Consider the following 27,488-nt stretch of genomic DNA (forward strand, 5'->3'; position numbering starts at 1 on the left):
CTGATTCATACAGAAAAGGACAATGATTTCACTCTGGGACCTGTCTGTGTTGGAGGTGATGGTAATAACAAAAAACACCACTACAGCAATAACCAGTGACATTTCTAAAGTGTTTTAGAGTCAGCAAGACCAAGATCCTTTTACATTTTCTCCTTAGGACATTCAGGTGGGCCTGTGCAGTACACAGTTGAGGGTATAGGGGCAGTGCTCAAGACAGAGACAGGAGCTTCACTGATCATCTTCTTGACCCCAATTTATCTGGTTTAACTTCTCCAAAGCACTTGGGATATTTAACTTGGTAATATGTCAATGCAAGTTTTCTCCCCTTCACTTCAGTGTGTGTTGAAGCTATTTGTTCACAAATCTTATATCCAAAACCATGTCTTAGCCCATTTTCTAACCCCTACTCACAGCCTGCTTCAACCCTGCCAGCAGCCAATACTCTGACTTGTATACATGAGAAATCGGCTATTGGTGGAATGGAATGGCTGAATTGTCACTAGAGATTCTCCTCTAGCCACTTCAGATATTTGTTGAGTTTCCTATGGCCTGCTCTAAAATTCCTGATGAGTAACAGGATTCCATGGAACCCATCTTCCACATGATCATGGACTACCTTGACCCCTGCAGCCCTAAGGCAGGAGACATACATGAGCTCATCATCTCTTAAGACATCAAACTGACAGTGAGGATATGGGTTAAGGGCAAACCCTGTAACTTAGAGTCATCAGCCAATAGGGGCGATGCTCTGACATCCAGAAATCCCGGGTACTTTTTTGCAAGGTCAGAGTGTCCATGAATTGGGTTGGTATACAGATGTCCTTTTTGAAACCTCTCAGGAAGCAGGGTACTCCAGGTGACAACCTGGAAGAGATGGCTGGATTCCACAGGTGTGTGTTGGTTAGCAAGCATGCCTTCCTTCAGTGCCTTGTCTGAGGTGAAATACAAGCTCCAAAGCACAACCATGTCATATTTTGTCAGGATGGGTATATGGGCATTTTCTCTATATGATATCAAGAGCCTGAAGAGCAGGATAAATTAAAGATGGAATCTTGACTTTTATCTTGACTTCTGAGTCATCCAGGAGCTAGGGAAAAAACCCATAATGTGTTGTTTAATTAGAATTCATGGCTTTTTAGACCTGGGAGGCACCAGAGAGACCATCTAGTCCAACCCCATCGTTAAATAGATGGAGACATTAAGGTCCAAAGACAGGACACGCCTTGGTGGTCAATGTTACATTTGCCCATCTTCTACCTCCAAGCCTTGGCATATCTGGTCCTTTCTGCCTGCCAGGCACTCCTTCCTCACTTTCACATCTCAGACACCCAAGATTCCTTTAAATCACAGTTTAAGTGCCCCTTCCTTCTACGGACCTTTCATTATTTTCCAAGTTCTCCCCATCCTGACTGGCAGTGTTTTTCCCTTGTTCCCCTAGCTCCAACTGAATCCCCCTTTCAGGATACTTTATACCTCCTCCGCACATGGCTTGTATGTACTTAGTTGTATGTGTTTTGTCTCCCACCCCCCCCCTTTAGAGTACATGCTCCTTGAGGGCAAGAATTTTTTGTCTTTTTTATCTCCAGATCATAGTATTATATCTAATACTTAATAAATGCTTGTTGGCTGGTGATCTCTCAAGTCTCTTCAAGCTCTAAGTCTATGGTCCACGGCAATGCATGGTGATTTGGTTCAAGACGATGAGGCCAAAATTCTATTTAGTCTTCTCTGTATATAGAGTACTAATAGTAATGAAACAGTATAAAAAGGACTTGGGGGGTCCACTGGAGGATACAGACTTCGAAGCTGCAAGGCAGGTAGGGCTCAATGTTATAAGCAGTGGTTAGACTCATCAGACAACCCACCATTATAGCATTGCCTTAGCCTTTGTGTGTGCATACATTCTATACCTGGCTTTTAAATCCCTCCACCACCCAGCCCCCTCCTCTCTTTCCAGTCTGCTTATACTTCATTACCCACCATTCAGTGGGGATTCAGTGACACTGGCCTTCTGCCTGTTCCTCAAACAAGACATCCCCTCTCCCAACTTTTGCCTTCATACTGGCTGTCTTCCAGGTCTGGGATGCTCTGCCTTCTCAACTCCACCTGGACTGCCTTGTCTTCCTGTAAGAATTAGCTTCATACCTCTTCTGTGGGAAGGCTTCCCTGGTCCCTTCCCCATACTCCTCCCAATGCCTCTGAGGTTACCCTCCGTTTACACTCTAGATGCCTTGTATGCACCTGGTTATTGGTGAGTTTTCTACCCCATTAGAATATGAGGCCCTTGGTGGTAAGGACTGTTTTACCCATTCTTCGTATTGCCTGAACTTAGTACAGTGCCTGGTATACAGTAGGTGCTTAATAAACAACCATTGACTGAATAACTCCACTTTATTATTACGATCAAATGAAATAATGTATAAAAAGCACCTCGCAACTTTAAAGCACTATATAAATTATTATTAATAATAATAGCAAACATTTAGCACATTAAAGTTTATGACACACTTTATTTGTGTTATCTCATTTGACCCCCCACACACACACACATAACAACCCTGGGAGGTAAGCTCTATTATTTTGTTCTTTTTACAGATGAGGAAACTAAGGCTGAGAAATGTGACCTGACTTGTCCGGGATCATACCGCTCATAAGTGCCTGAGGCATTCCCAATAAACTCCAAATCCAGCATTCTATCCATTGCAACAGTTAGCTGTGTGATCAATAAAGACTAGTTGGAGACTTACATTAACTGAGGCAGAATGAGATGAGCAGGACCAGGAGAACATTGTACGCAGTACCAGAAATGTTGGCTGATGAGCAACTGTGAATGACTTAGCCATTCTCAGAAATACAAAGTACTCCGGATGACAAATGCTATCCACCTCCAGACAAAGAATTGATGAAGTCCAAATGAAGATCAAAGCATACTATTTTTCTTTCTTTTTCTCCTTTCCTTCCCTCTTTCCTTCCTTTCTTCTTTCCTGCCGTCCTTCCCTCTGTCCTTCCTTCCTTCCTTACTTCCTCCCGGCCTTCCTTCCTTCCTTCCTCAGTTTTCATCAAAAGTCCTTCAGAATTGTCTTAGATCATTGTACTGGTCAGAATTGCTAAGTCATTAACAATTTATCATCATTACAGTATTGCTTTTACTGTATACATTGATCTACTCGTTCTCTTCACTTCATTTTGCATCCATTCATATAATTCTTACCAAGTTTTTGTGAAATCATCTCATTAGTCATTTCTCTCTTTTTTTTATAAATAGTATTTGATTTTTCCAATTACACATAAAGATGGTTTTAAACATTCATTTTTTTATAAAATTTTGATTTTCAATTTTTTTCTCCATCCTCTCCTTTTATTACTGCCCCCCCCGAAGATGACAAGGAATCTGATATACATTATAAATGGAGAATCATGTAAACAAAAAAAAAAGGAAAAGGAAAAAAAAGAAAAAAGTGAAAATAATGGACTTCAATCTATATTCAGACTCCATAGTTCTTTCTGTGGATGTGGATAGCACTTTCATCAGGAGTCTTTTGGAATTGTCTTGGATCATTGTACTGCTAAGAAGAGCTATTTCAATCATGGCTGATTATGCACAATGTTGCTGTTACTGTATACACTGTTCTTCTGGTTCTGCTCACTTAACTCGGCATTAGTTCATGTAATTCTTTCCAGGTTTTTCTGAAATCTGTCTGCTCATCATTTCTTATAGCACAATAGTATTCCATAACATTCATATACCACAACTTGTTCAGCCATTCCCCAATTGATGGGCATCACCTCAGTTTCCAATTCTTTGCCATCACAAAAAGAAATGCTATAAATATTTTTGTACATGTAGGTCCTTTTCCCATTTTTATGATCTCTTTGGGTTACAGACCTAGTAGTGGTATTGCTGGATCAAAGGGTATGCACAGTTTTATAGCCCTTTGGGCATAGTTGTAAATTGCTCTCCAGAATGGTTAGATCAGTTCACAACTCCACCAACAATGCATTAGTGTCCCAATTTTTTCATATTTTCTTCAGCCTTTATAATTTTCCTTTTTCTGTCATATTAGCCATCCTGATAGGTGGTAGGTGGTAACTCAGAGTTGTTTTAATTTACATTTCTCTAATCAAATGTGATTTAGAGCATTTTCTCATATGGCATCCTATAGATAATTTTAATTTCTTCATCTGAAAACTTCCTGTACATATCCTTGGAGAATGATTTGTAGTCTTATAAATTTGATTCAGCTTTCTATATATTTGAGAAATGAAACCTTTATCAAAAACTGATGGTAAAAATTGTTTCCCATCTTTCTCCTTCCCTTCTAATTTTGGTTGCATGGTTTTGTTTGTGCAAAAACTTTTTAATTTAATGTAATCAAAATTATCCATTTTGCATTTCATAATGCTCTCTATCTCTTGTTTGGCCAGAAATTCTTCCCTTCTCCATAGATGTGCCAGGTAAACTGTTCCTTGCTCTCCTAATTTGCTTACGATAACACCATTATGTCTAACTCATGGTCATGCTTTGACCTTACCTAGGTATACAGTGTGAGATGTTGGTTTCTGCCTAATTTCTGCATACTATTTCCCAGTTTTCCCAGCAGTTTTTGGTAAATAATGAGTTCTTATCCTAAAAGCTGGAGCCCTTGGCTTTGTCAAACAGTAGAATAATCATTTACTTCTTTGCCTTTTGTACCTAATCTATTCCATTGATCCACCGCTCTATTTTTAGCCAGTACCAAATACTTTTGATGATTGCTGTTTTATAATATAGTTTTAGATCGATACAGCTAGGCTACCTTCCTTTGCATTATTTTTTTTCACTAATTCCCCTGACATTCTTGTTCTTCCAGATGAATTTTGTCATTTTTTCTGGTTCTATAAAATAATGTTTGGTAGTTTGATTGGTATGGCACTGAATGGGCAAATTACTTTAGATAGAATTGTCATTTTAGTAGCAATTATGAGCAACTGACATTTTTCCAGTTATGTAGATCTGACTTCATTTGTAGGAAAAGTATTTTGTAATTGTGTTAATATAGTTCCTGGGTTTGTCTTAGCAGATAGACTCCCTAATGTATTATATTGTGGAATTTTTCTTTCTATTTCTTGCTGTTGGTCTTTGTCAGTAATACGTAGAAGTGATGATGATTCATATGGGTTTATTTTATATCCTGCAACTGTCCTAAAGTCGTTAATTATTTCAAGTAATTTTTTAGATGATTCTCTAGGGTCCTCTAAGTATACCATCGTATCCTCTGCAAAGAAGGTAGTTTTTTCCCTAGTCTAGTTCCTTCATTTTTTTCTTCTGTTATAGTTAAAGTTAACATTTCTAGTACAATACTGTATAATAGTGGTGATAATGGGCATCTTTTTTTCATCCTTTATCTTATTGGGAAAGCTTCTAGTTTATCATCATTACAGATAATGCGTGCAATTTCATTAAGTTTTAATTAGTAATTTAAATAGGTACTACTTACTTTTTAAAGGAAAATGACAGTTTGTTCCTATGCTCTCTAGTGTTTTTAATAGTAATGGATACTATATTTTGTGAAGAGGTTTTTTCCCCTGAATCTATTAAGATAATCATATGATTTCTTTTGGTTTTGTTATTGATATGGTCAGTTACATTAATTAATATTGAACCAGTCCTGCATTGCTGTTATAAATTCCACCTGGTCATTGTATATTATGCTCATGATAAATTGCTGTGATTTCTTAGCTACTCACTTCCCTAAGTTTTTTCTTGCTTATTTTGTGGTTAGATTTATCAAGTTCTGACAGGGGGAGGTTGAATTCCCCCATTTGTATAGTTTTACTGTATATTTCTTCATGTAACTCACTTACGTTCTCCTCTAACAATATGAATGCTATACATCTTGTTGCATATATGTTTAGTATTGATATTAATTCATTGTCTAGGGTACCTTTTAGCAAGATGTAGTTTTCTTTCTTGTCTAATTTAATTAGATCTACTTTTTTTGCTTTTGCTTTGTCTGAGATCAGGATTGCTGCCCCTGTTTGTTTTTCTTTACTTCAGTTAAAACATAAAACATTCTGCTCCAGACTTTTACCTTTACTCTGTGTGTGTCTCTCTCAGTTTCATATGTAAACAACATATTGTAGGATTCTGTTTTTTAATCCACTCTTCTATTCACTTTCATTTTATGGGAGAGTTCATTCCATTCACATTCACAGTTATGATTAGTAATTGTATATTTCCCTCCATCCTAATTTTCCTCCTGTTTATAATTTTCCCTCTCTTTTCACCCTGTCCCTCCTCACTAGTATTTTGCTTCTGACTACTGAATCCCTCAATATGCCCTCCCTTCTATCAGCCATCCTCCCTTTTCTTTTCCCTCCCCCCTTCTACTTCTCTATAGAGTAAGATAGAGTTCTATACCAAACAGAATGTGTTTTCTCTCTTTGAGCCAAATCCAGGGTTCAAACAATGCTCACCCACTCCCTTCTTTCTCTCTCCTGCAATAGATCTTCCATGCCTCTTTAGGTGATAGAATTTACCACATTCTGCTTCCCCCTTTCCTCTTCTCTCAGTACAATCCTTTTTTCACCCTTTACTTTTTCATATCATCAAATCAAAGTCAATTTGTACTCACACCTTTTGTCTCTCTATACTCCTTATAACTGCACTAATAGAGATATACTTCTTTAAAATTACAAGTATCATCTTCCCATGTAGGGATGTAAACAGTTTAACCCTATTGAATACCGTATTGTTATCATATTTCATTCCTGTTTACTTTTTTATACTTCTCCTGAGTCTTATATTTGAAGATCAAATTTTCTGCTCACCTCTGGTCTTTTCATCAGGAAACTTTGAAAGTTGCCTGTTTCATTGAATGTCCCATCTTTCCCCTGAAAGATTATTCTCAGTTTTGCTGGGTAGTTGACTCATGGTTGTAATCCAAATTCCTTTGCCTTCCAGAACATCATATTGCAAGCCCTCCAATCCTTTAAAGTAGAACTGCTAAGTCCTGTGTACTCCTGACTATGGCTCCACAATATTTGGATTGTTTCTTTCTGTCTGATTGTAATATTTTCTCCTTGACCTGATAATTCTGGAATTTCACTTCAATATTCCTTGGAGTTTTCATTTTGGGATCTCTTTCAGAAAGTGATTGGTGGATTCTTTCAATGACTATTTTACCCTCTAGTTCTAGTATATCAGGGCAGCATTACTTCATAATTCCCTGGAAAAACTTTCCACATACTTTTTTTGTAATCATGGCTTCCAGGTAGTGAAATAACTCTTAAGTTGTCCTTCCTGGATCTATTTTCCAGGTCACTTGTTTTTCCATTGAGATATTTTACATTTTTTTTCATTCTTTTGATTTTTTGACTGCTTCCTAATGTCTCATACAGTCATTAACTTCCACTTACCCAATTTTAGTTTTTAAGGAATTATTTTCTTCAGTGAGCTTTTGTACCTCCTTTTCCATAAGGCCAATTCTACTTTTAAAGGAGTTTTTTTCTTCAGGGGACTTTTTTTCACATTTGACCAATTCTATTTTTTAAGAAATTTTTTTCTTCAGTCAATTTTTGTACATCACTTTCCATGCTTTTGACTTTTTTCATAATTCTTTTGCATAACTCTCATTTCTTTTCCCAGTTTTTCTTCTACCTCTCTTACTTGATTTAAAGATTTTTTAAAAAAGATTTAATAATCTTTTTTGAGCTCTTCCAAGAGGACTTTTTGGGCTTGAGACCAATTCACCTTCCCCTTTAAGCTTTGCATGAAGGCATTTCGACATTATTGTCTTCTTTTCAGTTTCTGATTTTATTTTCTTTGCTGCCCTGGTAGCTTTCAATGGTCTGGGCTCTTATTTATTTTTTGCTCATTTTTAAGAAATCAAACTCTGCTGCTGGGGTACAGGGAGGTCCTGTCCCATGCTTTTTGCACTGGGAACCAGGGCCTGGTCACTGACTATCTGCACCAGGCTCTCTGGGGCTTGTGGCTTGCCCACTGTACGAGGGTGGCCTGGCCTAACTGTTGTGCACTAGGATCCAGGGCTGGCAGTTTGCCTGCTGCACTGGGGCTGGAGGCCTCACAGCTGGTCTACTGTGGCACTGGCCTGATGAGGCAGAAGAGATGGGCCTCAGGTGCTGATCTGTGCTGTGACTAAGAAGCTCCCACTGATTTGCCCAGACACTGCCTGTGCTGACTTGTGCTCCTTTTTTACCCAAGGGAGGCAGACCTTTCCTGAAGTCCTTCTAAGCTGTCTTGGACTGCAAAATTGTTTCCGTTTGTCTTTTATTGTGGATTCTGTCACTCCAAAGTTCTTTTTAAGGCTTGATTTAGCATTGCTCTGAGAGAAACTGGGGAAAACTCAGGCAACTTCCTGGCTTCTCTCCACCATCTTGTCTCAGCCCCACAATTCTCTCTTACTAATATTTCTTCTTTCCTTTTTTGTCATAATGTTATTCTCCTTTATAAGCAAAATGGAAGAAACATAAAAGGGGGTCATTATCTTCCTGTCACACAGAGCTGTAGAGAAGTGTCCATCTCTGTCTTTGCCTCTATCTCTCTGTTTCTCTGTCTCTGTCTGCCTCTCTGTCCCTCTGGGTGTGTGAGTCTCCTTCTCCCAGTAATCATGTGGCTGAGCTTAAGGAGGTCCCCTCAAGGGCAATGTGCAGGGCTGACATAGACAGATTCCTTGTGACAAGATTAACCAACACAGGTTTCACATCCAATGCAATTTAGGGCTGTCATGGAAAGATTATCTGAGCTGAGTTCACATAAGAATTCATGAATCATTATTACTAAGGGGGGCAAAGAACCCTGATATAGGAAAAGGTGTGGATTATAGATGAGGAATTCAATAAGAAGGGGAAAAGAGGGAGTCTCTATCCCGGAATATCTAGGAAAGCAGTTCCCTCCAGATATTCAATCTTGTGCTAAGTTCATGAAATCCTTCTTTACATTTCAATATTCCAATCTTGACTCTGTCTTTTAAAATTAACCTATAAATCTAAAAATAGATCAGATAGATGAGGAAACTGAGGCTCAGGATGTTATTGTTATACATGAAGGTCACACAGGTAGTACACATCAGAGTTCAGTGTGAACCAAGGCCCTATAGCGCCATAGAGTAGAATCACCCATCACCACAATTGTCTCCTGTGCTAGAGATCAGTGGTGGGTTTCCCCTCAACTTCTTGCAGCCTCTGGATCCTCATTTTCCCATGGAGCAGCAGTCCTACTTCTTAGAATACCCAGTGCTTAAGCTTCCATCCTGTTTCCATTCTTGTCTGTCAAGTCTGTTTGCCAACCACCTGACCTTGATTGTGGCTCCCTCCTGCCTCCTTAGAAGATTTTTCTTTCTAAGTACCTTCTTGGATATTCCCCCTCCTCATTATACATGGGAAATCATCTTTTTTAATGAGATTTGGAACAACGTTTCTATGGCTTCTCATCTTATTAAAGAGGGAAATCACCTTTCATTTGACCACACTTAGAGTGAGAACCTCTAGCAGAAAGACAGATAAACACAGTCTTGAGAAGCCAATAATCTGGTTCCACCAGGTTTCATACCTTTAGGGATGCAAGGGTTAGGGTTTGAGGTTTCAAGTATAATGAGGAATTCTTTTTATTATCTAATTGGTTGTGCCACTGAATTAAAAGCTCATTCCCCTTATGCTGCATGGGTGGAGAATTCTACAAACACTGCCCTCCATGACATTTCTATATCATTTTGGTAAGAAAAGAAGTCAAACAAGAGGAAGGGATATATTTTAAAAAAATAATAGATTCATTCTACGTGATCATTGCCATAACATTCCCAAGGCAAAATAGTCACTACTTAAATTTTCATTTTTAAAAACGTATGACACAAACATGACATTGAAAAGGAAATTAAATAAAAAGAAGTATTTTTCTAATACCTTCTGAGTGGCAGCCGCAGCTAAATTTCCCCCAGCACTGTCTCCAGCAATACAGATGCGAGCGGGGTCCACGCAATACTCTTCAAGGACTTTCTTCCTCAAGAACCACCTTAAGGCATCATATACATCTTCAAATTGAGTTGGAAAGTGATATTGAGGTGATCGTCTGTAGCTTTTCAGAGAAAAACAATATTTATTGAATAATATGAGGAGTTCCAGATAAATACCGCAATCATATGCTATGTGGGATTTCATAGTTTTTTTACTTAAAACCAAGATTGTGTATACGTGAGTTTTTAATGGTCTTTTGAATCATTTGTAGGAGGAAAAACTTTGTTCCATTGTGTGTGTTGAAATATGATCTTTAAAAGTTTAGTTTTTGCAATCATTACCCATCATAACACCTCAGAGGATGGAGCATGCAGGATTATAAATGATGGTGATTTAACAAGTGGGGTAGTGATTGTGCATATACCTTTTAAATGGGCCAGAGAGGAAATCGCCCTTCTGTGCTTGCTCCTGCACTTTTGATTGTTGCCCTTTTCATGGACCCATCTGTCTGTCCCCTTGACTTTATCTCTTCTCCCCAACCTTCTGTTGTGCTAGCACCATACAGAAAACATGACCAATGTTTCATATAATACTTGATGATAAATTGATTAAGGGATGATGTTTATTCAGGTATTGAGTTCAAATAATTACACCCTCCCTAGCCTTATCAAGGGCTTCTGAAAGGCATCAGAGTCTAGCGGATGAAGAGTCAGAAGATCTGGGTTCAAGAGCCATCTCTAATACCTACTGGCTGTTACCCTGGGCTATTTGGGTAAAGAGAGTTTCCTGATGGAAATCACAAGCCATGGGGGAAAATCCTGATTTGCTGCCTTCAAAATTTTTATCAAAGCTCTAAATAAACCATCTTTTCACCATATAAATTTTCTCATCTAAATAATGTTCAGTTTTTGTTTGTTTTACCACTGAACACATTTTAGAAAGCAAGTAAATTTGACTATGCACCTACACACATGAAACAAGTGGAATTCTTTGCTAGGAACTGCCCAATGAAAAAGAAAACCGGTTGATTTCCTTTTTAAAAGTTTGGCTTTGTCATTTTGGGCTAATTTAATTTGCTTTAGTCATCATCACAGTGACTTAAAACTTTTCAGTTTTATAATCGTTTTACTCATTGGTCTCAGAGTCATTCCAAATCTCAGCAGGTTTCAGGTTACCAGTTCCTCAGCCAGCAATCAGTTCTGGGATTGTGGGTAGAAGATTAGAACTGGAAGAGGCCTTAGACATGCCTGCCAGCCCAATTTTCTCATTTTATACTTGAGGAAACTGAAGCCCAGAGAACAGAAGGACTTGTCCAGTCTCTACCTTGAGGATTTATTGGAAACCATATACTAAATATTGAGAAGTCTCCTTCCAACTCATAGGTCTCTAAATTCATGGTGGACAAAAGGGTTTTGGTTAATTCAGGGAATTTATCTGCTCCTTACACATACTCTACCAGCTTCCCCTCCTCTTCTTCCTTGAATGACAGCAGAAGGTCTCATCCTTATTCCTCCTACACTCTGTGTCTCCAGAAGTTGAGTTAAATTGAATTAGATTGGATTAAAGAATTAGTCAGTTGTGGCTCTTGGCCTTCAGTCTGACCTTTCTCAAGCTGGGTGATCTTTTCTCCTTTGGAAGCTCTGATAAGTGATTTGACCCTATCTGGTAGTCTAGTCCTTATCTGTGGCCATTAAGTGAATTATCCAAGGTAGGTTACTCACACCTGGGTCTTCCTGACTCCATAACTGGCCCCCCAATCCACACACCATGCTGCTTTGGAAGCAGCTGAGAGTTATTAAAAATAAAACACAACCATTGAAGTTGATAGACCCTTTGTTTAAACAGATCTGACCTAAAACTCAAATCATTCTTACTTAGTTGATATGACCACAGCATTGAGTTTGCTCGCCATCTGTCTTCCCAAATCATCATAGGGGATCCAAGCTAAAATACAAAAAATTAAATCAAGTCAATTAAAACTGACAAGGAAAAAGACACTTGCTTCTTTTGTAGAACTCCTACAGTTATTTCTTGACATTCATAGGTAACTCCAGTGTGAATTGCATGGGCTATCAGTATTGATCTGTATATAGAGAGAAATGAAATACATCATTCAAATGGAACAGGCTTTCCCTACACATGTACATTAAGAATGTCCTTTCCCCAACACAGAAGGCACATGGTTGACTAACACTTTAAAGGTACAGGGTTGACAAAAGAATTTTTGGACTTGGAACAGGATTGCAATGAGCTAAAGGAGGGAGTGAAAATGGTAAGCTCCCTATGATGCAGAAGAAGAGATGGGGTATACTATTTTCTCTTCATAGACAAATAATGTCCCTTTGCTTCACAGGCCACCCTATGATATGAAACCTCAGTGGAGCAGATCTGATGGGATTCTGGCTCAGGAAGAGGCAGGACTAATGTTGAACTCCTCTTCCTCAGAAATACCTGGGCATTTGAAACAGGCTTCAAATCAATCTCTCTCTTCTAAGAAGGTTTTAGCTCAAAAAAAATAAGGGACAAAAGATTTCTGAATGAAATTTTTACCAAATTTAGCACCATTCTGTCTTTCTTTTTGAAGACAGTAATACATGCCTCTGAAACTTCTACAGTTGTGATAGGAAACCACTTTGGGGAAAATATAATCCCAGAATTCCAATTGGATGGCACCCCAACAGCAATCTAGACCAACCCATCACTGAATAGAACTCTAGTATAACAGCCAACAAGTCTTCTCCAGCCTCTGACTGAGGACCTTTGAAAGGGGCAAGCCAGCATCTCTCCAGGCAGATCCTTCCATTTTTAGAATGCTTTAGAACCCACATTTTCCTCTTTGGGCTTTCACCCACTGCTTCTAGCTCTACCCCTTGGGGCTGAATAGAACAAGGCTAATCAAGCTTCCAGGGGAGGTTCCTTCAAATATCTGAGGTTAGCTGTTACATACCCCTCTGAAGGAAGAGGCAGGTTTTCCTCACTCAGGACCAGCACTCTCACCACTGCACTACCCATTGACAATGTATTGTACTACCTGCTGGGGATGCTCAAATACTAAAAAAGATCCATAATCTCCATGCTATGGATATCCCATTAAATAATGCTGTTTGCCACTCATCCAAGCAAGCTCATACTGGATAATGTTTCCCTATGCCCTTCCACAAATTCATCACAAAGGGCCAGGCAATGTGCTAGAGGCATCTTGAGGACAGCAGTGGAACACATGGGCTCTCCATTATGCTTTTCCTTTGCTATGGGACCAACCCATCTTTTCTCATTCCACATTTCTTTGATGACTTCCTTTACTCAGCTCCTCTTTATTATCTTATTATGGCCAGCTCCTACCCACCATGTGTGTTTCTGAGTGATATTCAACTTGAATTGTTCAGAGAAGGTAGCTTCCTTGACTCATACAACCCATGAAACAAAATTACCAAAGGTATAATGATCTGCCCTCGAGGAGTTTATATTCAACATGAGACAAGGCATTCCTTTGGTTTGTTTTCTGAAAATTAGATATGTGGGTGCTTTAAAAATGTAATGGAATATATGAGAATGGAATAAAGATAGAATACAGATCCAACTAGAGGCTGGATTGTGTAATAATGCATAGTGAATTCATAGTGAATTTCCTCTTCTTTTCTTCCCTCCTCTCCCCTTTCCTCTCCTATCTTCCCCTCCTCACCCCCCTCTCCTCAGCCCTTGTTCTTCCCTCCTCTCCCCTCTCTTCTCCTATCCTCCCCTCCTCATATCTCTCTTCTCAGACAGCCCTTGTCCTCCCCTCCTCTCCCCTCTTCTCAGCCCCTGTCCTCCCTTCCTCTTCCTTCTCCTCAATTGTCCTCCCTTTTTGCTTCCTTTCTCCTCTGTCCTTCTCTCCCCTCCTGTTCTCCCCCTCCTCTCTCCTCTCTTCTTTTCTCTGCTTGGCTTAGATCTGTTCTATTATCTCCTAACTACAAAATACTCTGATTAATGTCAAAGATGGAGTGAAATGTATTGACTTCTCCAAGATTCAGGTCCCCAAGAAAAGTACTTACCAGCGTCTCCTGCGGTCCAGCCACCACCATGAATATAAAACACGGCTCTTCTCATTGTAGACAACTTTTGCTTTGGCTCAAAGACTCGGACTGGGACTTTATTGAACAGAGTATCTGTTACTGTGACATTTGCATCTGATGTTGGTGGTACTTCAAGGAAGTACGTGAGTAGAAGAGGTGGAAATCCCAGTATTTCCAAAAGCCCTGACTGACGGCCAAGAAACACAAGGAAAATACAGATGTGAGTTCCATACACACACAAGACTATACCTTCCTATTACTACTGTACCCCAAAGGGCCACTGACAATATATATATATTCAGAGGATCTTTTGGAGTAAATAGTTTTCAGAAGATAGTTGCTTTCTAGTGAAGTGAAGATCATCCACAATAAATGTGCAGATTCAGTGGGCTAGAGCAGCAGGCACGAGGACCATTTTCATGCTTAATTCCAATTCTATTTGGGGCTGAGCTCTTCAATGGTTCCCTCATTCCACAAAAACATGACGGAAAATAGAGTTTTTAAAATTTTTCTTTTGCTCATCCAACAGAAAAAAATGAGACATATACACTGTCAAATTTAAACATTTGAGGCATATTCTATCATACATTCCATCCTATTAGTTCCTACAGTAAAGCTCGGCATTATTCGTATAAAAACTTAAATTGGCATTAGGAGTCTCGAGTAATGAATACAGGGAAAAATTAAAAATGTCTGCAATAAACTAAGAACACCTGACAGCTAAACCAGGTTTACAATGCATTTGTAAAAGCCCTGCAAAGTTGATAGCATCAGATCAATATTATTATTAAGCTATATAAAAGTAAAGCAATTATGGCTGTGAAAAAGTAATATTCTCTGGAAGATATGGTATAACAAATGAACTCAAAAGGACTGATTAACAGAACTTGAAAGGGATTCTTTTGTTCATGTTAAAGAAATCTAAGCAATATTCCATAGTATGTGAAAACTTAAAATTTAATTTTTCCACATTTAGTAGAAAATTAAACTGACAATCCTGGCTTTTTAGAAGTAAAATCACAGATAAAATAAATGGCATAGCATTTGCACAAAATGATCTTTTGATTTTGTATTTTTTTAGTCATTATTTATTTATTTAATATTTTTAGTTTTCAGCATTAATTTTCATAAGAGTTTGAATTACAAATTCTCTTCCCATTTCTACCCTCTACCCCACTCCAAGATGGCATATATTCTGATTGCCCTGTTCCCCAGTCAGCCCTCCCTTCTGTCACCCCTCTACCTCCCCACCCCCTTTTCCCTTACTTTCTTGTAGGGCAAGATAAATTTTTATGCCCCATTGCCCGTATATCTTATTTCCTAGTTGCATCCAAATTTTTTTTTAACATCTGCTTTTAAAACTTTGGATTCCAAATTCTCTCCCCTCTTCCCTCCCCATCCACCCTCCCTAGGAAGGCAAGAAATTCAACATAGGCTACATGTGTATCATTATGCAAAACCCTTCCACAATACTCATGTTGTGAAAGACTAACTATATTTTGCTTCTTCCTATCCTATCCCCCTTTATCCAATTTTCTCTCTTGACCCTGTCCCTTTTCAGAAGTGTTTGCTTTTGATTACCTCCTCCCCCATCTGCCCTCCCTTCTATTGTCCCCCATTTTATCTCCTTCCTCCTTCTTTCCTGTGGGGTAAGATACCCAAATGAGTGTGGATGTTATTCCCTCCTCAGGTAAAATCCAATGAAAGCAAGATTCCCTCATTCCCCCTCACCTGTCCCTCTTCCCTCCCAACAGAAGTGCTTTTCCTTGCCACTTTTATGTGAGATAATTTACCCCACTCTATCTCGCCCTTTCTCCATCTCTCAATATATTACTCTCTCATCCCTTAATTTGATTTTTTTAGATATCTTCCCTTCATATTCATCTCACCCTGTGCCCTGTGTGTGTGTGTATACATACATACATACATACATATATATATATATATATATATATATATATATATACACACACACATATATATGTATATCTGTATATTCCCTTCAGCTACCCTAATACTGAGGTCTCATGAATTATACACATCATCTTTCCATGTAGGAATGTAAACAAAACAGTTCAACTTTAGTAAGTCCCTTAAGATTTCTCTTTCTTGTTTACCTTGTCATGCTTCTCTTGATTCTTGTGTTTGAAAGTCAAATTTTCTATTTAGCTCTGGTCTTTTCACTGAGAAAGCTTGAAAGTCCTCTATTTTATTGAAAATCCATATTTTGTCTTGCAGCATCATACTCAGTTTTGCTGGGTAGGTGATTCTTGGTTTTAATCCTAGCTCCACTGACCTCTGGAATATCATATTCCAAGCCCTTTGATCCTTTAAATGTAGAAGCTGCTAGAACTTGTGTTTTTCTGATTGTGTTTCCCCAATACTCAAATTATTTCTTCCTGGCTGCCTGCAGTTTTTTCTCCTTGACCTGGGAGCTCTGGAATTTGGCGGCAATATTCCTAGGAGTTTTCTTTTTGGGATCTTTTTCAGGAGGTGATAGGTGGATTCTTTAAATTGCTATTTACCCTCCAACTCTAGAATATCAGGGCGGTTCTCCTTGATAATTTCTTGAAAGATGATATCTAGGCTCTTTTTTTGATGATGGCTTTCAGGTAGTCCAATAATTTTTAAATTATCTCTCCTGGATCTATTTTCCAGGTCAGTCATTTTTCCAATGAGATATTTCACAGTCTTCTGTTTTTTTTCATTCCTTTGGTTCTGTTCTATAATATGTTGGTTTCTCAAAGTCACTAGCTTCCACTTGCTCCAATCTAATTTTTAAGGTAGTATTTTCTTCAGTGGTCTTTTGGACCTCCTTTTCCATTTGTCTAATTCTGCCTTTCAAGGCATTCTTCTCCTCATTGGATTTTTGGAGCTCTTTTGCCATTTGATTTAGTCTATTTTTTAAGGTTTTGTTTTCTTCAGTATATTTTTCAATTTTTTTTGGTTCTCCTTTGGCAAGTCATTGACTTATTTTTCATGTTTTCTCACATCCTTCTCATTTGTCTTCCCAATTTTTCCTCTACTTCTCTAACTTGCTTTTCCAAATCCTTTTTGAGCTCTTCCATGGCCTGAGACCAGTTCATGTTTTTCTTGGAGGCTTTTGTTGTAGGCTCTTTGACTTTGTCGACTTCTTCTGTCTGTATGTTTTGGTCTTCTTTTTCACCAAAGAAAGATTCCAAAGTCTGAGTCTGAATCTGAGCCTGTTTTTGTTACCTGGCCATGTTCCCAGACAATTACTTGACCCTTGAGTTTTTTGTTCAGGTATGACTGCTCATAGAATATAGAGTACTTTGTCACAAACTTGAGGGGCCTTGTGCTGCTGTTTTCAGAGCTATTTCTACACAGCAAGCTCTGCCACACCAGCACTCCTCCTCCCCCAAGAACCGCCAACTCAGATCGCAACTCAGATCTTCAGCAGGCTCTGCACTCCTGCTGTCATCCCCACTTAATTCCTCCCACCAGGTGGGCCTGGGGCCAGAAGCTACTGTAGCTGTAGTTCTGTCCTCAGAGCTGCACCACCTCTGCTGCCCTCAGGTGGTGGCCTAACCGTGAACTCCTTTCACTCTGTCCCCACAGCTTTTCCCACTAACCTTCTCTGTTATCTTTGGTGTTTGTGGGTTGAGAAGTCTGGTAACTGCCACAGCTCACTGATTCAGGGCACTAGGGCCTGTTCTGCCTGGCTCCCAGTCTGGTTAGTCCTGGTGCAGCCTACACTGGGCTCTGCTCTGCTCCGCTCCCAGCTCCATGCAATAGACCCTTTCCCACTACCATCCAGGCTTTCCTGGGCTGGAGCCCTGCTTTCCTCTGTTATTTCGTCAGTTCTGTAGCTCTAGAATTTGTTCAGAGCCATTTTTTATAGGTTTTGGAGGGACCTGGGTGGGAGCTCACACAAGTCCCTACTTTCCAGCTGCCATCTTGGCTCCACCCCTATTTTGTATTTTTAAGAGAAAGTATTTTAATAGAATATTTTACACGACAGAACAATGCATGGTTTCTTATGTTTGCCATAAAACCATAAAAAGGGGGGAATATATGAAGGCTCATATTTATAGATTATATAAAATTATTGTTGATATAAGAAAAGGGACATAATTTGTGCCAAAACATAAAAAAAAATTCTCTGGGAAGTATTGGGCCTGTCTTTTTTGTTTTTTAAGGATGATTGTCTTATAGTTTATTAGGTCAGTCTGATTAACAGCTGACTTAAAAAATACAACTTTATTAATAGGTTCTAGAGCATTGTACATAGGAAAAATATAAAATAATGCAGATCCATCTGGGGAAAAAACAGCTACAAAATAAATAAAGATGAAATGACTTAGTTTGCCCTGCATGAGAAGATGCATTAGAGCTGAAAGTTTTAGTCCATCCTGATGCCTAGATACAGGACCAGCACTTTTTAGTTTGTTTTCCATAGTTGAGTTTGTGAACAGTTCTAGTTTATCTTTATTCTTTTATTTATTTCTTTATTATTTCTTTTTTCAATTGATTTAATTTATTTAATCTATTTAGTTTTCAGCATTGATTTTCACAAGAGTTTGAATTACAAATTTTCTCCCCATTTCTACCCTCCCACCCACTCCAAGATGGCATATATTCTGGTTGCCTTGTTCCCCAGTCAGCCCTCCCTTCTGTCACCCCACTCCCCTCACATCCCCTTTTCCCTTCCATTCTTGTAGGGCAAGATAAATTTCTATGCTCCATTGCCTGTGTATCTTATTTTCTAGTTGCATGCAAAAACTATTTTTTTTTGTTTTTGAACATCTGTTTTTAAAACTTTGAATTCCAAATCCCCCCCCTTCCCTTCCCACCCACCCTCCCTAAAAAGTCAAGCAATTCAACATAGGCCACATGGGTATCATTATGTATAACCCTTCCACAATACTCATGTTGTGAAAGACTAACTATGCTTTGCTCCTTCCTAACCTATACCCCTCTACTGAATTTTCTCCCTTGACCCTGTCCCTTTTTGAAAGTGTTTGTTTTTGATTACTTCCTCCCCCATCTGCCCTCCCTTATACCATCCCCCCTTTTTATCTTCTTCCTCCTTCTTTCCTGTGGGGTAAGATACCCAATTGAGTGTGTACAGCATTCCCTCCTCAAGTCAAATCTCATGACAGCAAGATTCAGTCATTCCCCCCACCTGCCTTCTCTTCTCTTCCTACAGAACTGCTTTTTCTTGCCACTTTTATGCAAGATAATTTACCCCATTCTTTCCCTTTCTCCCTCTCTCAATATATTCCTCTCTCATCCCTTAATTTGATTTAATTTCTTTTAGATATCATCCCTTCATCTTCACCATATATATATATATATACACACACATACATATATACATATGTACACACAAACATATACATATGCATATATACATACACACACACACACATATATATATATGTATATATATATGTATATATATATATATATATATATATATATATATATATATATATATATATATATATACATATTCCCTTAAGCTACCCTAATACTGAGGTCTCATGAATCATACACATCATCTTTCCACGTATGAATGTAAACAAAACAGTTCAGCTTTAGTAAGTCCCTTGTGATTTCTTTTCCTTGTTCTTTGTCTTGATTATCTTTTCATGCTTCTCTTGATTCTTCTGTTTGAAAGTCAAATTTTCTATTCAGCTCTGTTCTTTTCACTGAGAAAGCTTGAAAGTCTTCTATTTTATTGAAAGTCCAAATTTTGCCTTGGAGTATGATGCTCAGTTTTGCTGGGTAGGTGATTCTTGGTTTTAATCCTAGCACCATTGACCTCCAGAATATCGTATTCCAAGCCCTTCGATCTCTTAATGTAGAAGCTGTTAGATCTTGGGTTATTCTGATTGTGTTTCCACAATACTCAAATTGTTTCTTTCTGGCTGCTTGCAATATTTTCTCCTTGATCTGGGAGCTCTGGAATTTGGCGACAATATTCCTAGGAGATTTCTTTTTGGGATGTATTTGAGGAGGCGATTGGTGGATTCTTTCCATTTCTATTTTGCCCTGTGGCTCTAGAATATCAGGGCAGTTCTCCTTGATAATTTCTTGAAAGACGATATCTAGGCTTTTTTTCTTGATCATGGCATTCAGGTAGTCCAATAATTTTTAAATTATCTCTCCTGGATCTGTTTTCCAAGTCAGTGGTTTTTCTAATGAGATATTTGACATTGTCTTCCACTTTTTCATTCCTTTGGTTCTGTTCTATAATATGTTGATTTCTCATAAAGTCACTAGCTTCCACTTGCTCCAATCTAATTTTTAAGGTAGTATTTTCTTCAGTGGTCTTTTGGACCTCCTTTTCCATTTGTCTAATTCTGCCTTTCAAGGCATTCTTCTCCTCATTGGATTTTTGGAGCTCTTTTGCCATTTGATTTAGTCTATTTTTTAAGGTTTTGTTTTCTTCAGTATATTTTTCAATTTTTTTTGGTTCTCCTTTGGCAAGTCATTGACTTATTTTTCATGTTTTCTCACATCCTTCTCATTTGTCTTCCCAATTTTTCCTCTACTTCTCTAACTTGCTTTTCCAAATCCTTTTTGAGCTCTTCCATGGCCTGAGACCAGTTCATGTTTTTCTTGGAGGCTTTTGTTGTAGGCTCTTTGACTTTGTTGACTTCTTCTGGCTGTATGTTTTGGTCTTCTTTGTTACCAAAGAAAGATTCCAAAGTCTGAGACTGAATCTGGGTGCGTTTTCACTGCCTGGCCATGTTCCCCGCCAACTTACTTGACCCTTGAGTTTTTCAGCAGGGTATGACTACTTTTGTAGAGTAAAGAGTACTATGTTCCAAGCTTGGGGAGATGCGCTGTTGATTTCAGAGCTATTACAGCCAGCTCTGCCACACCAGCACTCCTCCTTCCCCAAGAACCCCCAACCCGGACTGGACTTAAATCTTCAGCAGGCTCTGCACTCCTGCTCTCCCACCAGCTGGGCCTGGGGCCAGAAGCAATTGCAGCTGTATTTTTGTAGCTGCCCCACCTGCACTGCCCATGGGGCAGTGGCTGAACCGAGAACTCTATCACCCTGTCCCCAACAGCTTTTCCCACTAACCTTCTCTGTTGTCTTTGGTGTTTGTGGGTTGAGAAGTCTGGTAACTGCTGCAGCTCACTGATTCAGGGTGCTACGGCATGCTCCGCCTGGCTCCTGGTCTGGTTGGTCCACACAGCCTATGCTGGGCTCTGCTCCACTCCCCTCCACTACACTCGCAGCTCTGTGCACGAAAGACCTCACCCAGCAACCATCCAGGCTGTCCTGGGCTGGAGCCCTGCTTCCCTCTGCTATTTTGTGGGTTCTGCTGTTCTAGAATTGGTTCACAGTCATTTTTTATAGGTTTTGGAGGTACTTGGTGATGAGCTCACACTAGTCCCTGCTTTCCACTATCTTTATTATTATTGTTCGTTTTGATTCTGCCTTTCCTCGTGCCCTTCTTCTTCTTAGCACATTTCATGATGAGAAAAATTATCAAAGATGGAGGTTGTGTACTTTTAAGTGGAAATGATTTTAAGCACTTGTTTAGCTTTTGCTAAGGGTACCTCCTGTATATCACCGGACTTTGTAATGGGTTTGTTGTAATTATTCTCCAGCCTGATGTGTTGAAGTTGGTTGCTGGGCTTGTTGGTTGTTGTTTCAGTTTCAAGGGGCTACCTCTAGTTTTGGGGGTGGTTGCTGAGGGTTCTGATATTGTGTTTGGGCCGAAGGAGGAGGCTGAATTGGAATAGGCTGAACAATCTGTTGTTGTGGCTGTGGGAGAGACTGAGGTGATGAAATCTGTTGGGGAGTGGGAGCTTTCCTCACAGACCCCTTACTATTCCAAGTACCAATGTCCATAATTATATTTTATACATGCTGGAGATAAAGCACCTCCAATTATAAGTCCACTTTCTGTTTTCATTTTAGGGTGTGGTTTTGCAGGTTTGCTGACAATGGCAGCCCAAGATGTTGCTTTTGAAACTGGTAAGTTTACACTTGATCCACCATTACCAGAAAGAGCACCAGTCATTACAGCATTGTTAACAGATCCTACCGTCTTAACTGCAGATGTTGTCTCATCTCCACCAATCTTAAGCCCAACCATTCCCTGCTCAATGATATTCATTCCAACCTCTTTATTTAAAGTGTCATTATGAAATCCTGTCAGTCCATCAACAATAGTACCACCCAAAGAAGTGGGTGGGTGGCTATAACTGCTTCCATAAGCTGAACTTTGAGTTTGTTGTCCTTGGAATCCACTGGTTACCCATGCTGAAAATGCAGAGTTTTCTGGGAAAAAATATTAAACCTGTGCTGATAGATATTGTTTCCCAGTCCCCCATGTTGTCCAAAAACACTATCATGCATGATGGTCACCATTACTAAGCTGTCCATAGGTGGTGAGATATGGAATAGGTTGCTCACCACCAGTAGACCATGGTGCTTCACTGTGTGAGGAAATTCAATAGATGATGGATAGTAACTGGAAAGGTAGGGATCAGTCCTTGAGGGAGAGCTATTATTCTGATTTGACTGTCCAGAAAGGTGGGGTTCAAAGTTATTGTCATGCACTCTATTCTTCTGATGCAAGGAACCATTTTGTACTTTTTATCTTGTCCTTTTGTTCTCTGTGGGTCTACCATGGTGGCCAACATAATTCCTAAACCAGGCCCTGGGTGGGGGGAAGTGGAAGGGGAGAAGGGAGGTGCCAGGCTGGCCCTAGTTCAGGAGGCAGGCCACCCAGGGTCAGGTCTCCTAAGGTTTGGCTTAGGGTGGGGCAGCTGACAGGGGTGGCTCTGAGGCTCTGTCTCCAGCCAGGTAGGGTGGGGGGCCCTGGCACTTCCCACTCCTCATGTTTTGCCACCCTGTTCCACCCTCCCACCCACCCTCCACCCAGGCACCCAGACAAGACAGGAAAGGAGGAAAAGGAAAGGCTGAGGAAAAGTGACCAGAGACTCAAGCTGGGCATGGACAGAGGAAGCACCGATAACAATGGCTATATAAGAGAACTTTCATGTATTCGGATCATGTATTCATGTATTTATATCCATTATCTCATCTGACCTTCACAATGATGCTAGGTAGTCAGTTCTATTATTACTTCCCATTTAATGGGCAAGAAGACTGAGGCTAATTGAGGTCACATGGAGGACACATAGCAATTAAATCTCAGAGGCGAGATTTGGACCCATGTCTTCCTGATGCCAAGGCCAGCACTGTATACATAACCAAATACACCAGCAGGATTTTAGCTGGACAAGGGAATCTGCCTTGGCAATCCCAGAAGGGTAACAGTTCTTTTAGCTAAAGCTTCACCAAACTAGAAGAAAAGACACATATGATGACTCCAGTACTCCTTGAGATAGGCAGCAACTAAGTGCATGAAATTTTTGACCAGATCAAAAAAGAAAGGAAGCCCAGCTGGGTCCTTCAATGCCTATTGGAGGATGACTGAAAAAATAATGGCATATGAAGGAAATGGAATGTTCTTCAAGAAATGACATAAGGGATGGTTTCAAGGAAACCTGGGAAGACTTGTATGAACTGGTGCAGAGTGAAGTGAGCAGAACCAGGAGAATGCAGTATACAAAGACAATGCTTAACAACAACTTGGAGAGACTTAAGACCAGGGTTTAAGTATGCTGCACATCTACTAAGAGAAGATGGGGATGGAGCCCTGATGAAGAATAAGACAAATATTTAGAGAAATGGCCGCTGGAGGAATTTGTTTTGCTATTTGATGTTTTTATAAAATTAGGGTTTGTTCAGTAGGAGAGGGGGGCTAGGGAGAACTGTATATTTAGAAAGAAAATCAAGAAGTACATAACAAATATTATACAGTTTTATTTACAGTTTTATCTTTAGTCTACTATGGTATATGGAAATTCCATTTTATTTGGTGCTGTTCGGATTTTTTTTAAAAGAAAAAAGAAAAATCTCCATCCATACTCAATTTTTCTTCTTCCTTCTTCCCTCTCTTCTAAACCCTCTGCAAATTGGCTTCTACCTTCTTCATTCAAATGAAGTTGCCCTGTCCAGACTTAGCAACAATCTCTAACCTGCCAAAGCCTCCTGGCCTTTGCTCAGTGCTCATCCTTCTTGATGTCTCTCCAGTACTTGACACTGTTATCACCTGTTCCTGGATGCTGTCTCCTATAGAGTTTTCATGACGATTCTGTTCTGGTTGTCCCTCTACCTATCCAATCCTCCTCAGGCTCCTTTGATGGTTCTTCCATCCCTATCATACCTGGAAATTCTTGGTTTTATTTGAGGTTCTCTCCTCTGCCCTCTTCCAGTTTCTCTGGATACCGCCTCACTTGATTCTCACATCAGTCCCAATGGATTTAATGATTATTTCTGGGCAGATAATTCCCTGATCTCTAGATCCAATCCTAGGTTGTCAACCGAGCTACAGTCACTTGTCACCAATTACCTTTCGGATATCTCAAACTCAGTATCCCATAAACATCTCAAACATGACCTGTCCAAAATAGAACACATTGTCCCCACCCCAAAACAATACACTTCTAAAATTCAGTATTACTGGGCCATCATCCTGCCAGTCATTTAGGCTTGTAATTTCCAAGGCATCTTTAATCCCCAATTCTCCCTCACCCTACTTATACAACCCATCACCAAATCTTGTTTCTATTCTCAAAACCTCTCTAGTATACATCTCCTCTTCCCTGCCTCCAGTCTCTCCTGTAACCAATCTGCCTTCTACTGTTTCCAAATTTTCATAAATTCAGTAAACTTCCCAAGCATGTACTTTCCAGACCATGTGCTTTCCACTGCTCAACAACCTTCAGCTGCCCCCTATTACTACAGGATCAATTATAAAGGATTTGGGCCTGTAAAACTCTTCACAACCTGACCCCTACCTCCTTTTCAGTCTTTTCATACTTTACTGCCCTCCACAAATTTCTAATTCAGCTTCGTGCATCTTCTTCCTGTTCCTTTCCCACAATACTCCATCAACCATATTTATGCCTTTGCACAGGCTTGTCCCCATTTCCAGAACGTTCTCCCTTATGTCCTCTGCTTCTAGAGTCCCTGGATTGCTTGAAGGTTTAGCCCAAATGCTACCTTCTTCAGGAGGCCCTCTCCATTCCTCTTGCCTATCCCCTCATAGAGGAAGCTAGAGTCTTTGAGTATCTTCTCTCTTCTATGAACATAGTGGTCTTCATGTAGTCTCCCCCTTCTGATTATACATTTCATAGGGCACAGACTGTTATTGCCTTCCTTTGCTTCCCTAGTGCATAGCATTGAGACTCAAACCTATTGAGCAATTAGTAATTCCCTGCTGAGTGACTGCCTGTGATTCAAGGTTATTGTTTAAAGTGTGCAGTTGGGTGCCATATAGCCCTGCCCAGGTCAATAAATCCATATCTTATAAGGGGTGTCCATTGTTGTTCAGTCATTTTGGTCATATCCAACACTCCATGACTCCATTTGGGGTTTATTGGCCAAGATAATGGGGTGGCTTGACATTTCCTTCTCTAGTTCATTTTACAGCTAAGGAAACTGAGGCAAACAGGGTGAAGTGACTTGCCCAGGGTCACCCAGGTAGTTTGTGTCTGAGAATAGATTTGAGTTCAGGTCTTTTTGATTCCAGGCTCCACACTCTACCCACTGAGCCACCCAGCTGGCCCCTGCCAAATTTGTGACACCTAAGGCTGAAAAAAGGGATCTGCCATCAAGTACAATCTACTCCAACAACATTTCCACAACCCAACAAGCTGGTGCTCAATGCCTATTATGGTCAGACAAGCTTCTAGGTGCAAGAGATCTAAAGACAAAAAATAATCAGTTCTTGTCCTTAAGGAACTAAAAGGTTTTATCAGGAGGAAACAATGTGTGCAAAGTGGTGTGGATGGGGAAGTCTGAGGAGGGAAAGAGCACAAGTAATGAAGGGGATTGTGAAAGGTTTCCTCTGATAGTTAAGTGATAGGCAGACAGATAACACAAATAGAGAGATGAATAGATACATGATAGGTAGGTAGATAGATAGATTGATAGATGAGCAGATAGATGCATAAAGTAAATGGGTGGATAGATAGATATTGACTAGCAGACAGACAGAAAGATAGATGAATAGACCAGCAAACAGACAGACAGAAAGAAACATAGATGAGAGATAGATAGATAGAAAAATAGACTGTCAGGCAGACAGACAGACAAACGCACAGACTGAACATTATTAATTGTTCTCTGTGTGCCAGACCCTGTGCTAAGCAATCAGGACAATCTCTGCCTTCAAAGAGCTGGCCATTCTAAAGAGGAAAGAAAACGTGAAAGGTGGCTGGAAAAGGGAGGATTATAAAGAAGAGGGAAGGTATGTTTGGCTGCATGGTTGGAGTTGGTAGTCAGAAGAGAGGTGGAGGCTGGCTTCCGGACAAGATAAGAAACCTATTCATAATTATATAACTACACACACACACACACACACACACACACACACACACACACACACATATACACACACACATACACACACACATACACACATGCACACACACACATACACACACATACACACACGCATGCACACACACACACATTGCCTCCCCCTAGGGGGTGTTGGAATAATCGAGGGGTAGGACTTATAGTTTCAGGTGCAATTGAGGGGGTGTTGAATAAAAATGAGGCGCCAGTGGAAGCATAAGAACAGTAGAGAAGAGAAGAAAATTTTGAAAAATCTTTTATCTATGTTTCATCTGTTGTGTAACTGAGTTAAAGTCGTAGTGAGTACATTATTTTCCAAATAAACATACAAAATGCAGGTTCTCACTGATTAGGAGTCAAGTCCACCAACAGGTCTTAACAAGCAAGAATTGGCAGGTAATTATGCTGCACATTATAGGAGAAGTCCAGCATGCATTAGCAGGAATATGTGCATGTATTGACTTGTTTATAATACAATATTATACCGTTACATGACACAATATTGCATCATCAAAATTTCAGTGCAAGAAAAAACCAGAAATTTGCAATAAATTATTAAATTTAATATGTCATCTTATAAAAAATATTTTATAGTTTTTTGAAATGATGCAAATTAAAAATAAACAAGCAAAGCTTTAAAGATTTCCAGGGGGCAGAGCATTTTTTAAATGGGGTCATTAGGCCAAATCAGTTTAGGAACCTCTGCACTAAACTATCTATCTTGGTTAGGAATCTCAAGTGAGATCACTCTGAAATACTTTAACACTGGCAAACATAAGAGCCCCAGGTCCCTGGGAAGCATTCCCATCTTCCTTCCTGGCAGCATCTCACTTTAACACTCAGAGCTGACCAATTCTCCACTTACCAGGTGTACTTGAACCCTAATGAAAGCCCAGGTCATCATTAGTTTCCATGGTTGTTCGATGTTATCTGGGATAGGAGTGTACACAAAATAGGCGAGAAGGGCAGAAGAAATCAGCAGGTACAGAGATTTCTTTCCCATGTTGCTGCTACTGTGTTGTTCTTCGTCTTCCTCCTCCTCCTCCTCCTGCTGCTGCCTC

At 39.7% G+C, this 27,488-nt stretch overlaps 1 protein-coding gene and 1 pseudogene across 1 annotated transcript; both read right to left on the reverse strand.

Annotated features, from left to right (window-relative positions):
* Nucleotides 1-36: 36 nt before the first annotated feature.
* Nucleotides 37-27,488, reverse strand: LOC118849115 (arylacetamide deacetylase-like). The gene is given in 7 exon segments (XM_036758201.1): nt 37-687; nt 690-1,012; nt 1,014-1,087; nt 9,901-10,072; nt 11,826-11,895; nt 13,983-14,190; nt 27,293-27,488. Coding segments are annotated over 7 exon segments (1,173 nt in total). The 5' UTR covers nt 27,431-27,488; the 3' UTR covers nt 37-499.
* Nucleotides 21,646-22,637, reverse strand: LOC118845988 (annotated as a pseudogene).

Source organism: Trichosurus vulpecula, chromosome 4 (genome assembly GCF_011100635.1).
Source record: "Trichosurus vulpecula isolate mTriVul1 chromosome 4, mTriVul1.pri, whole genome shotgun sequence".
Classification (NCBI taxonomy): domain Eukaryota; kingdom Metazoa; phylum Chordata; class Mammalia; order Diprotodontia; family Phalangeridae; genus Trichosurus; species Trichosurus vulpecula.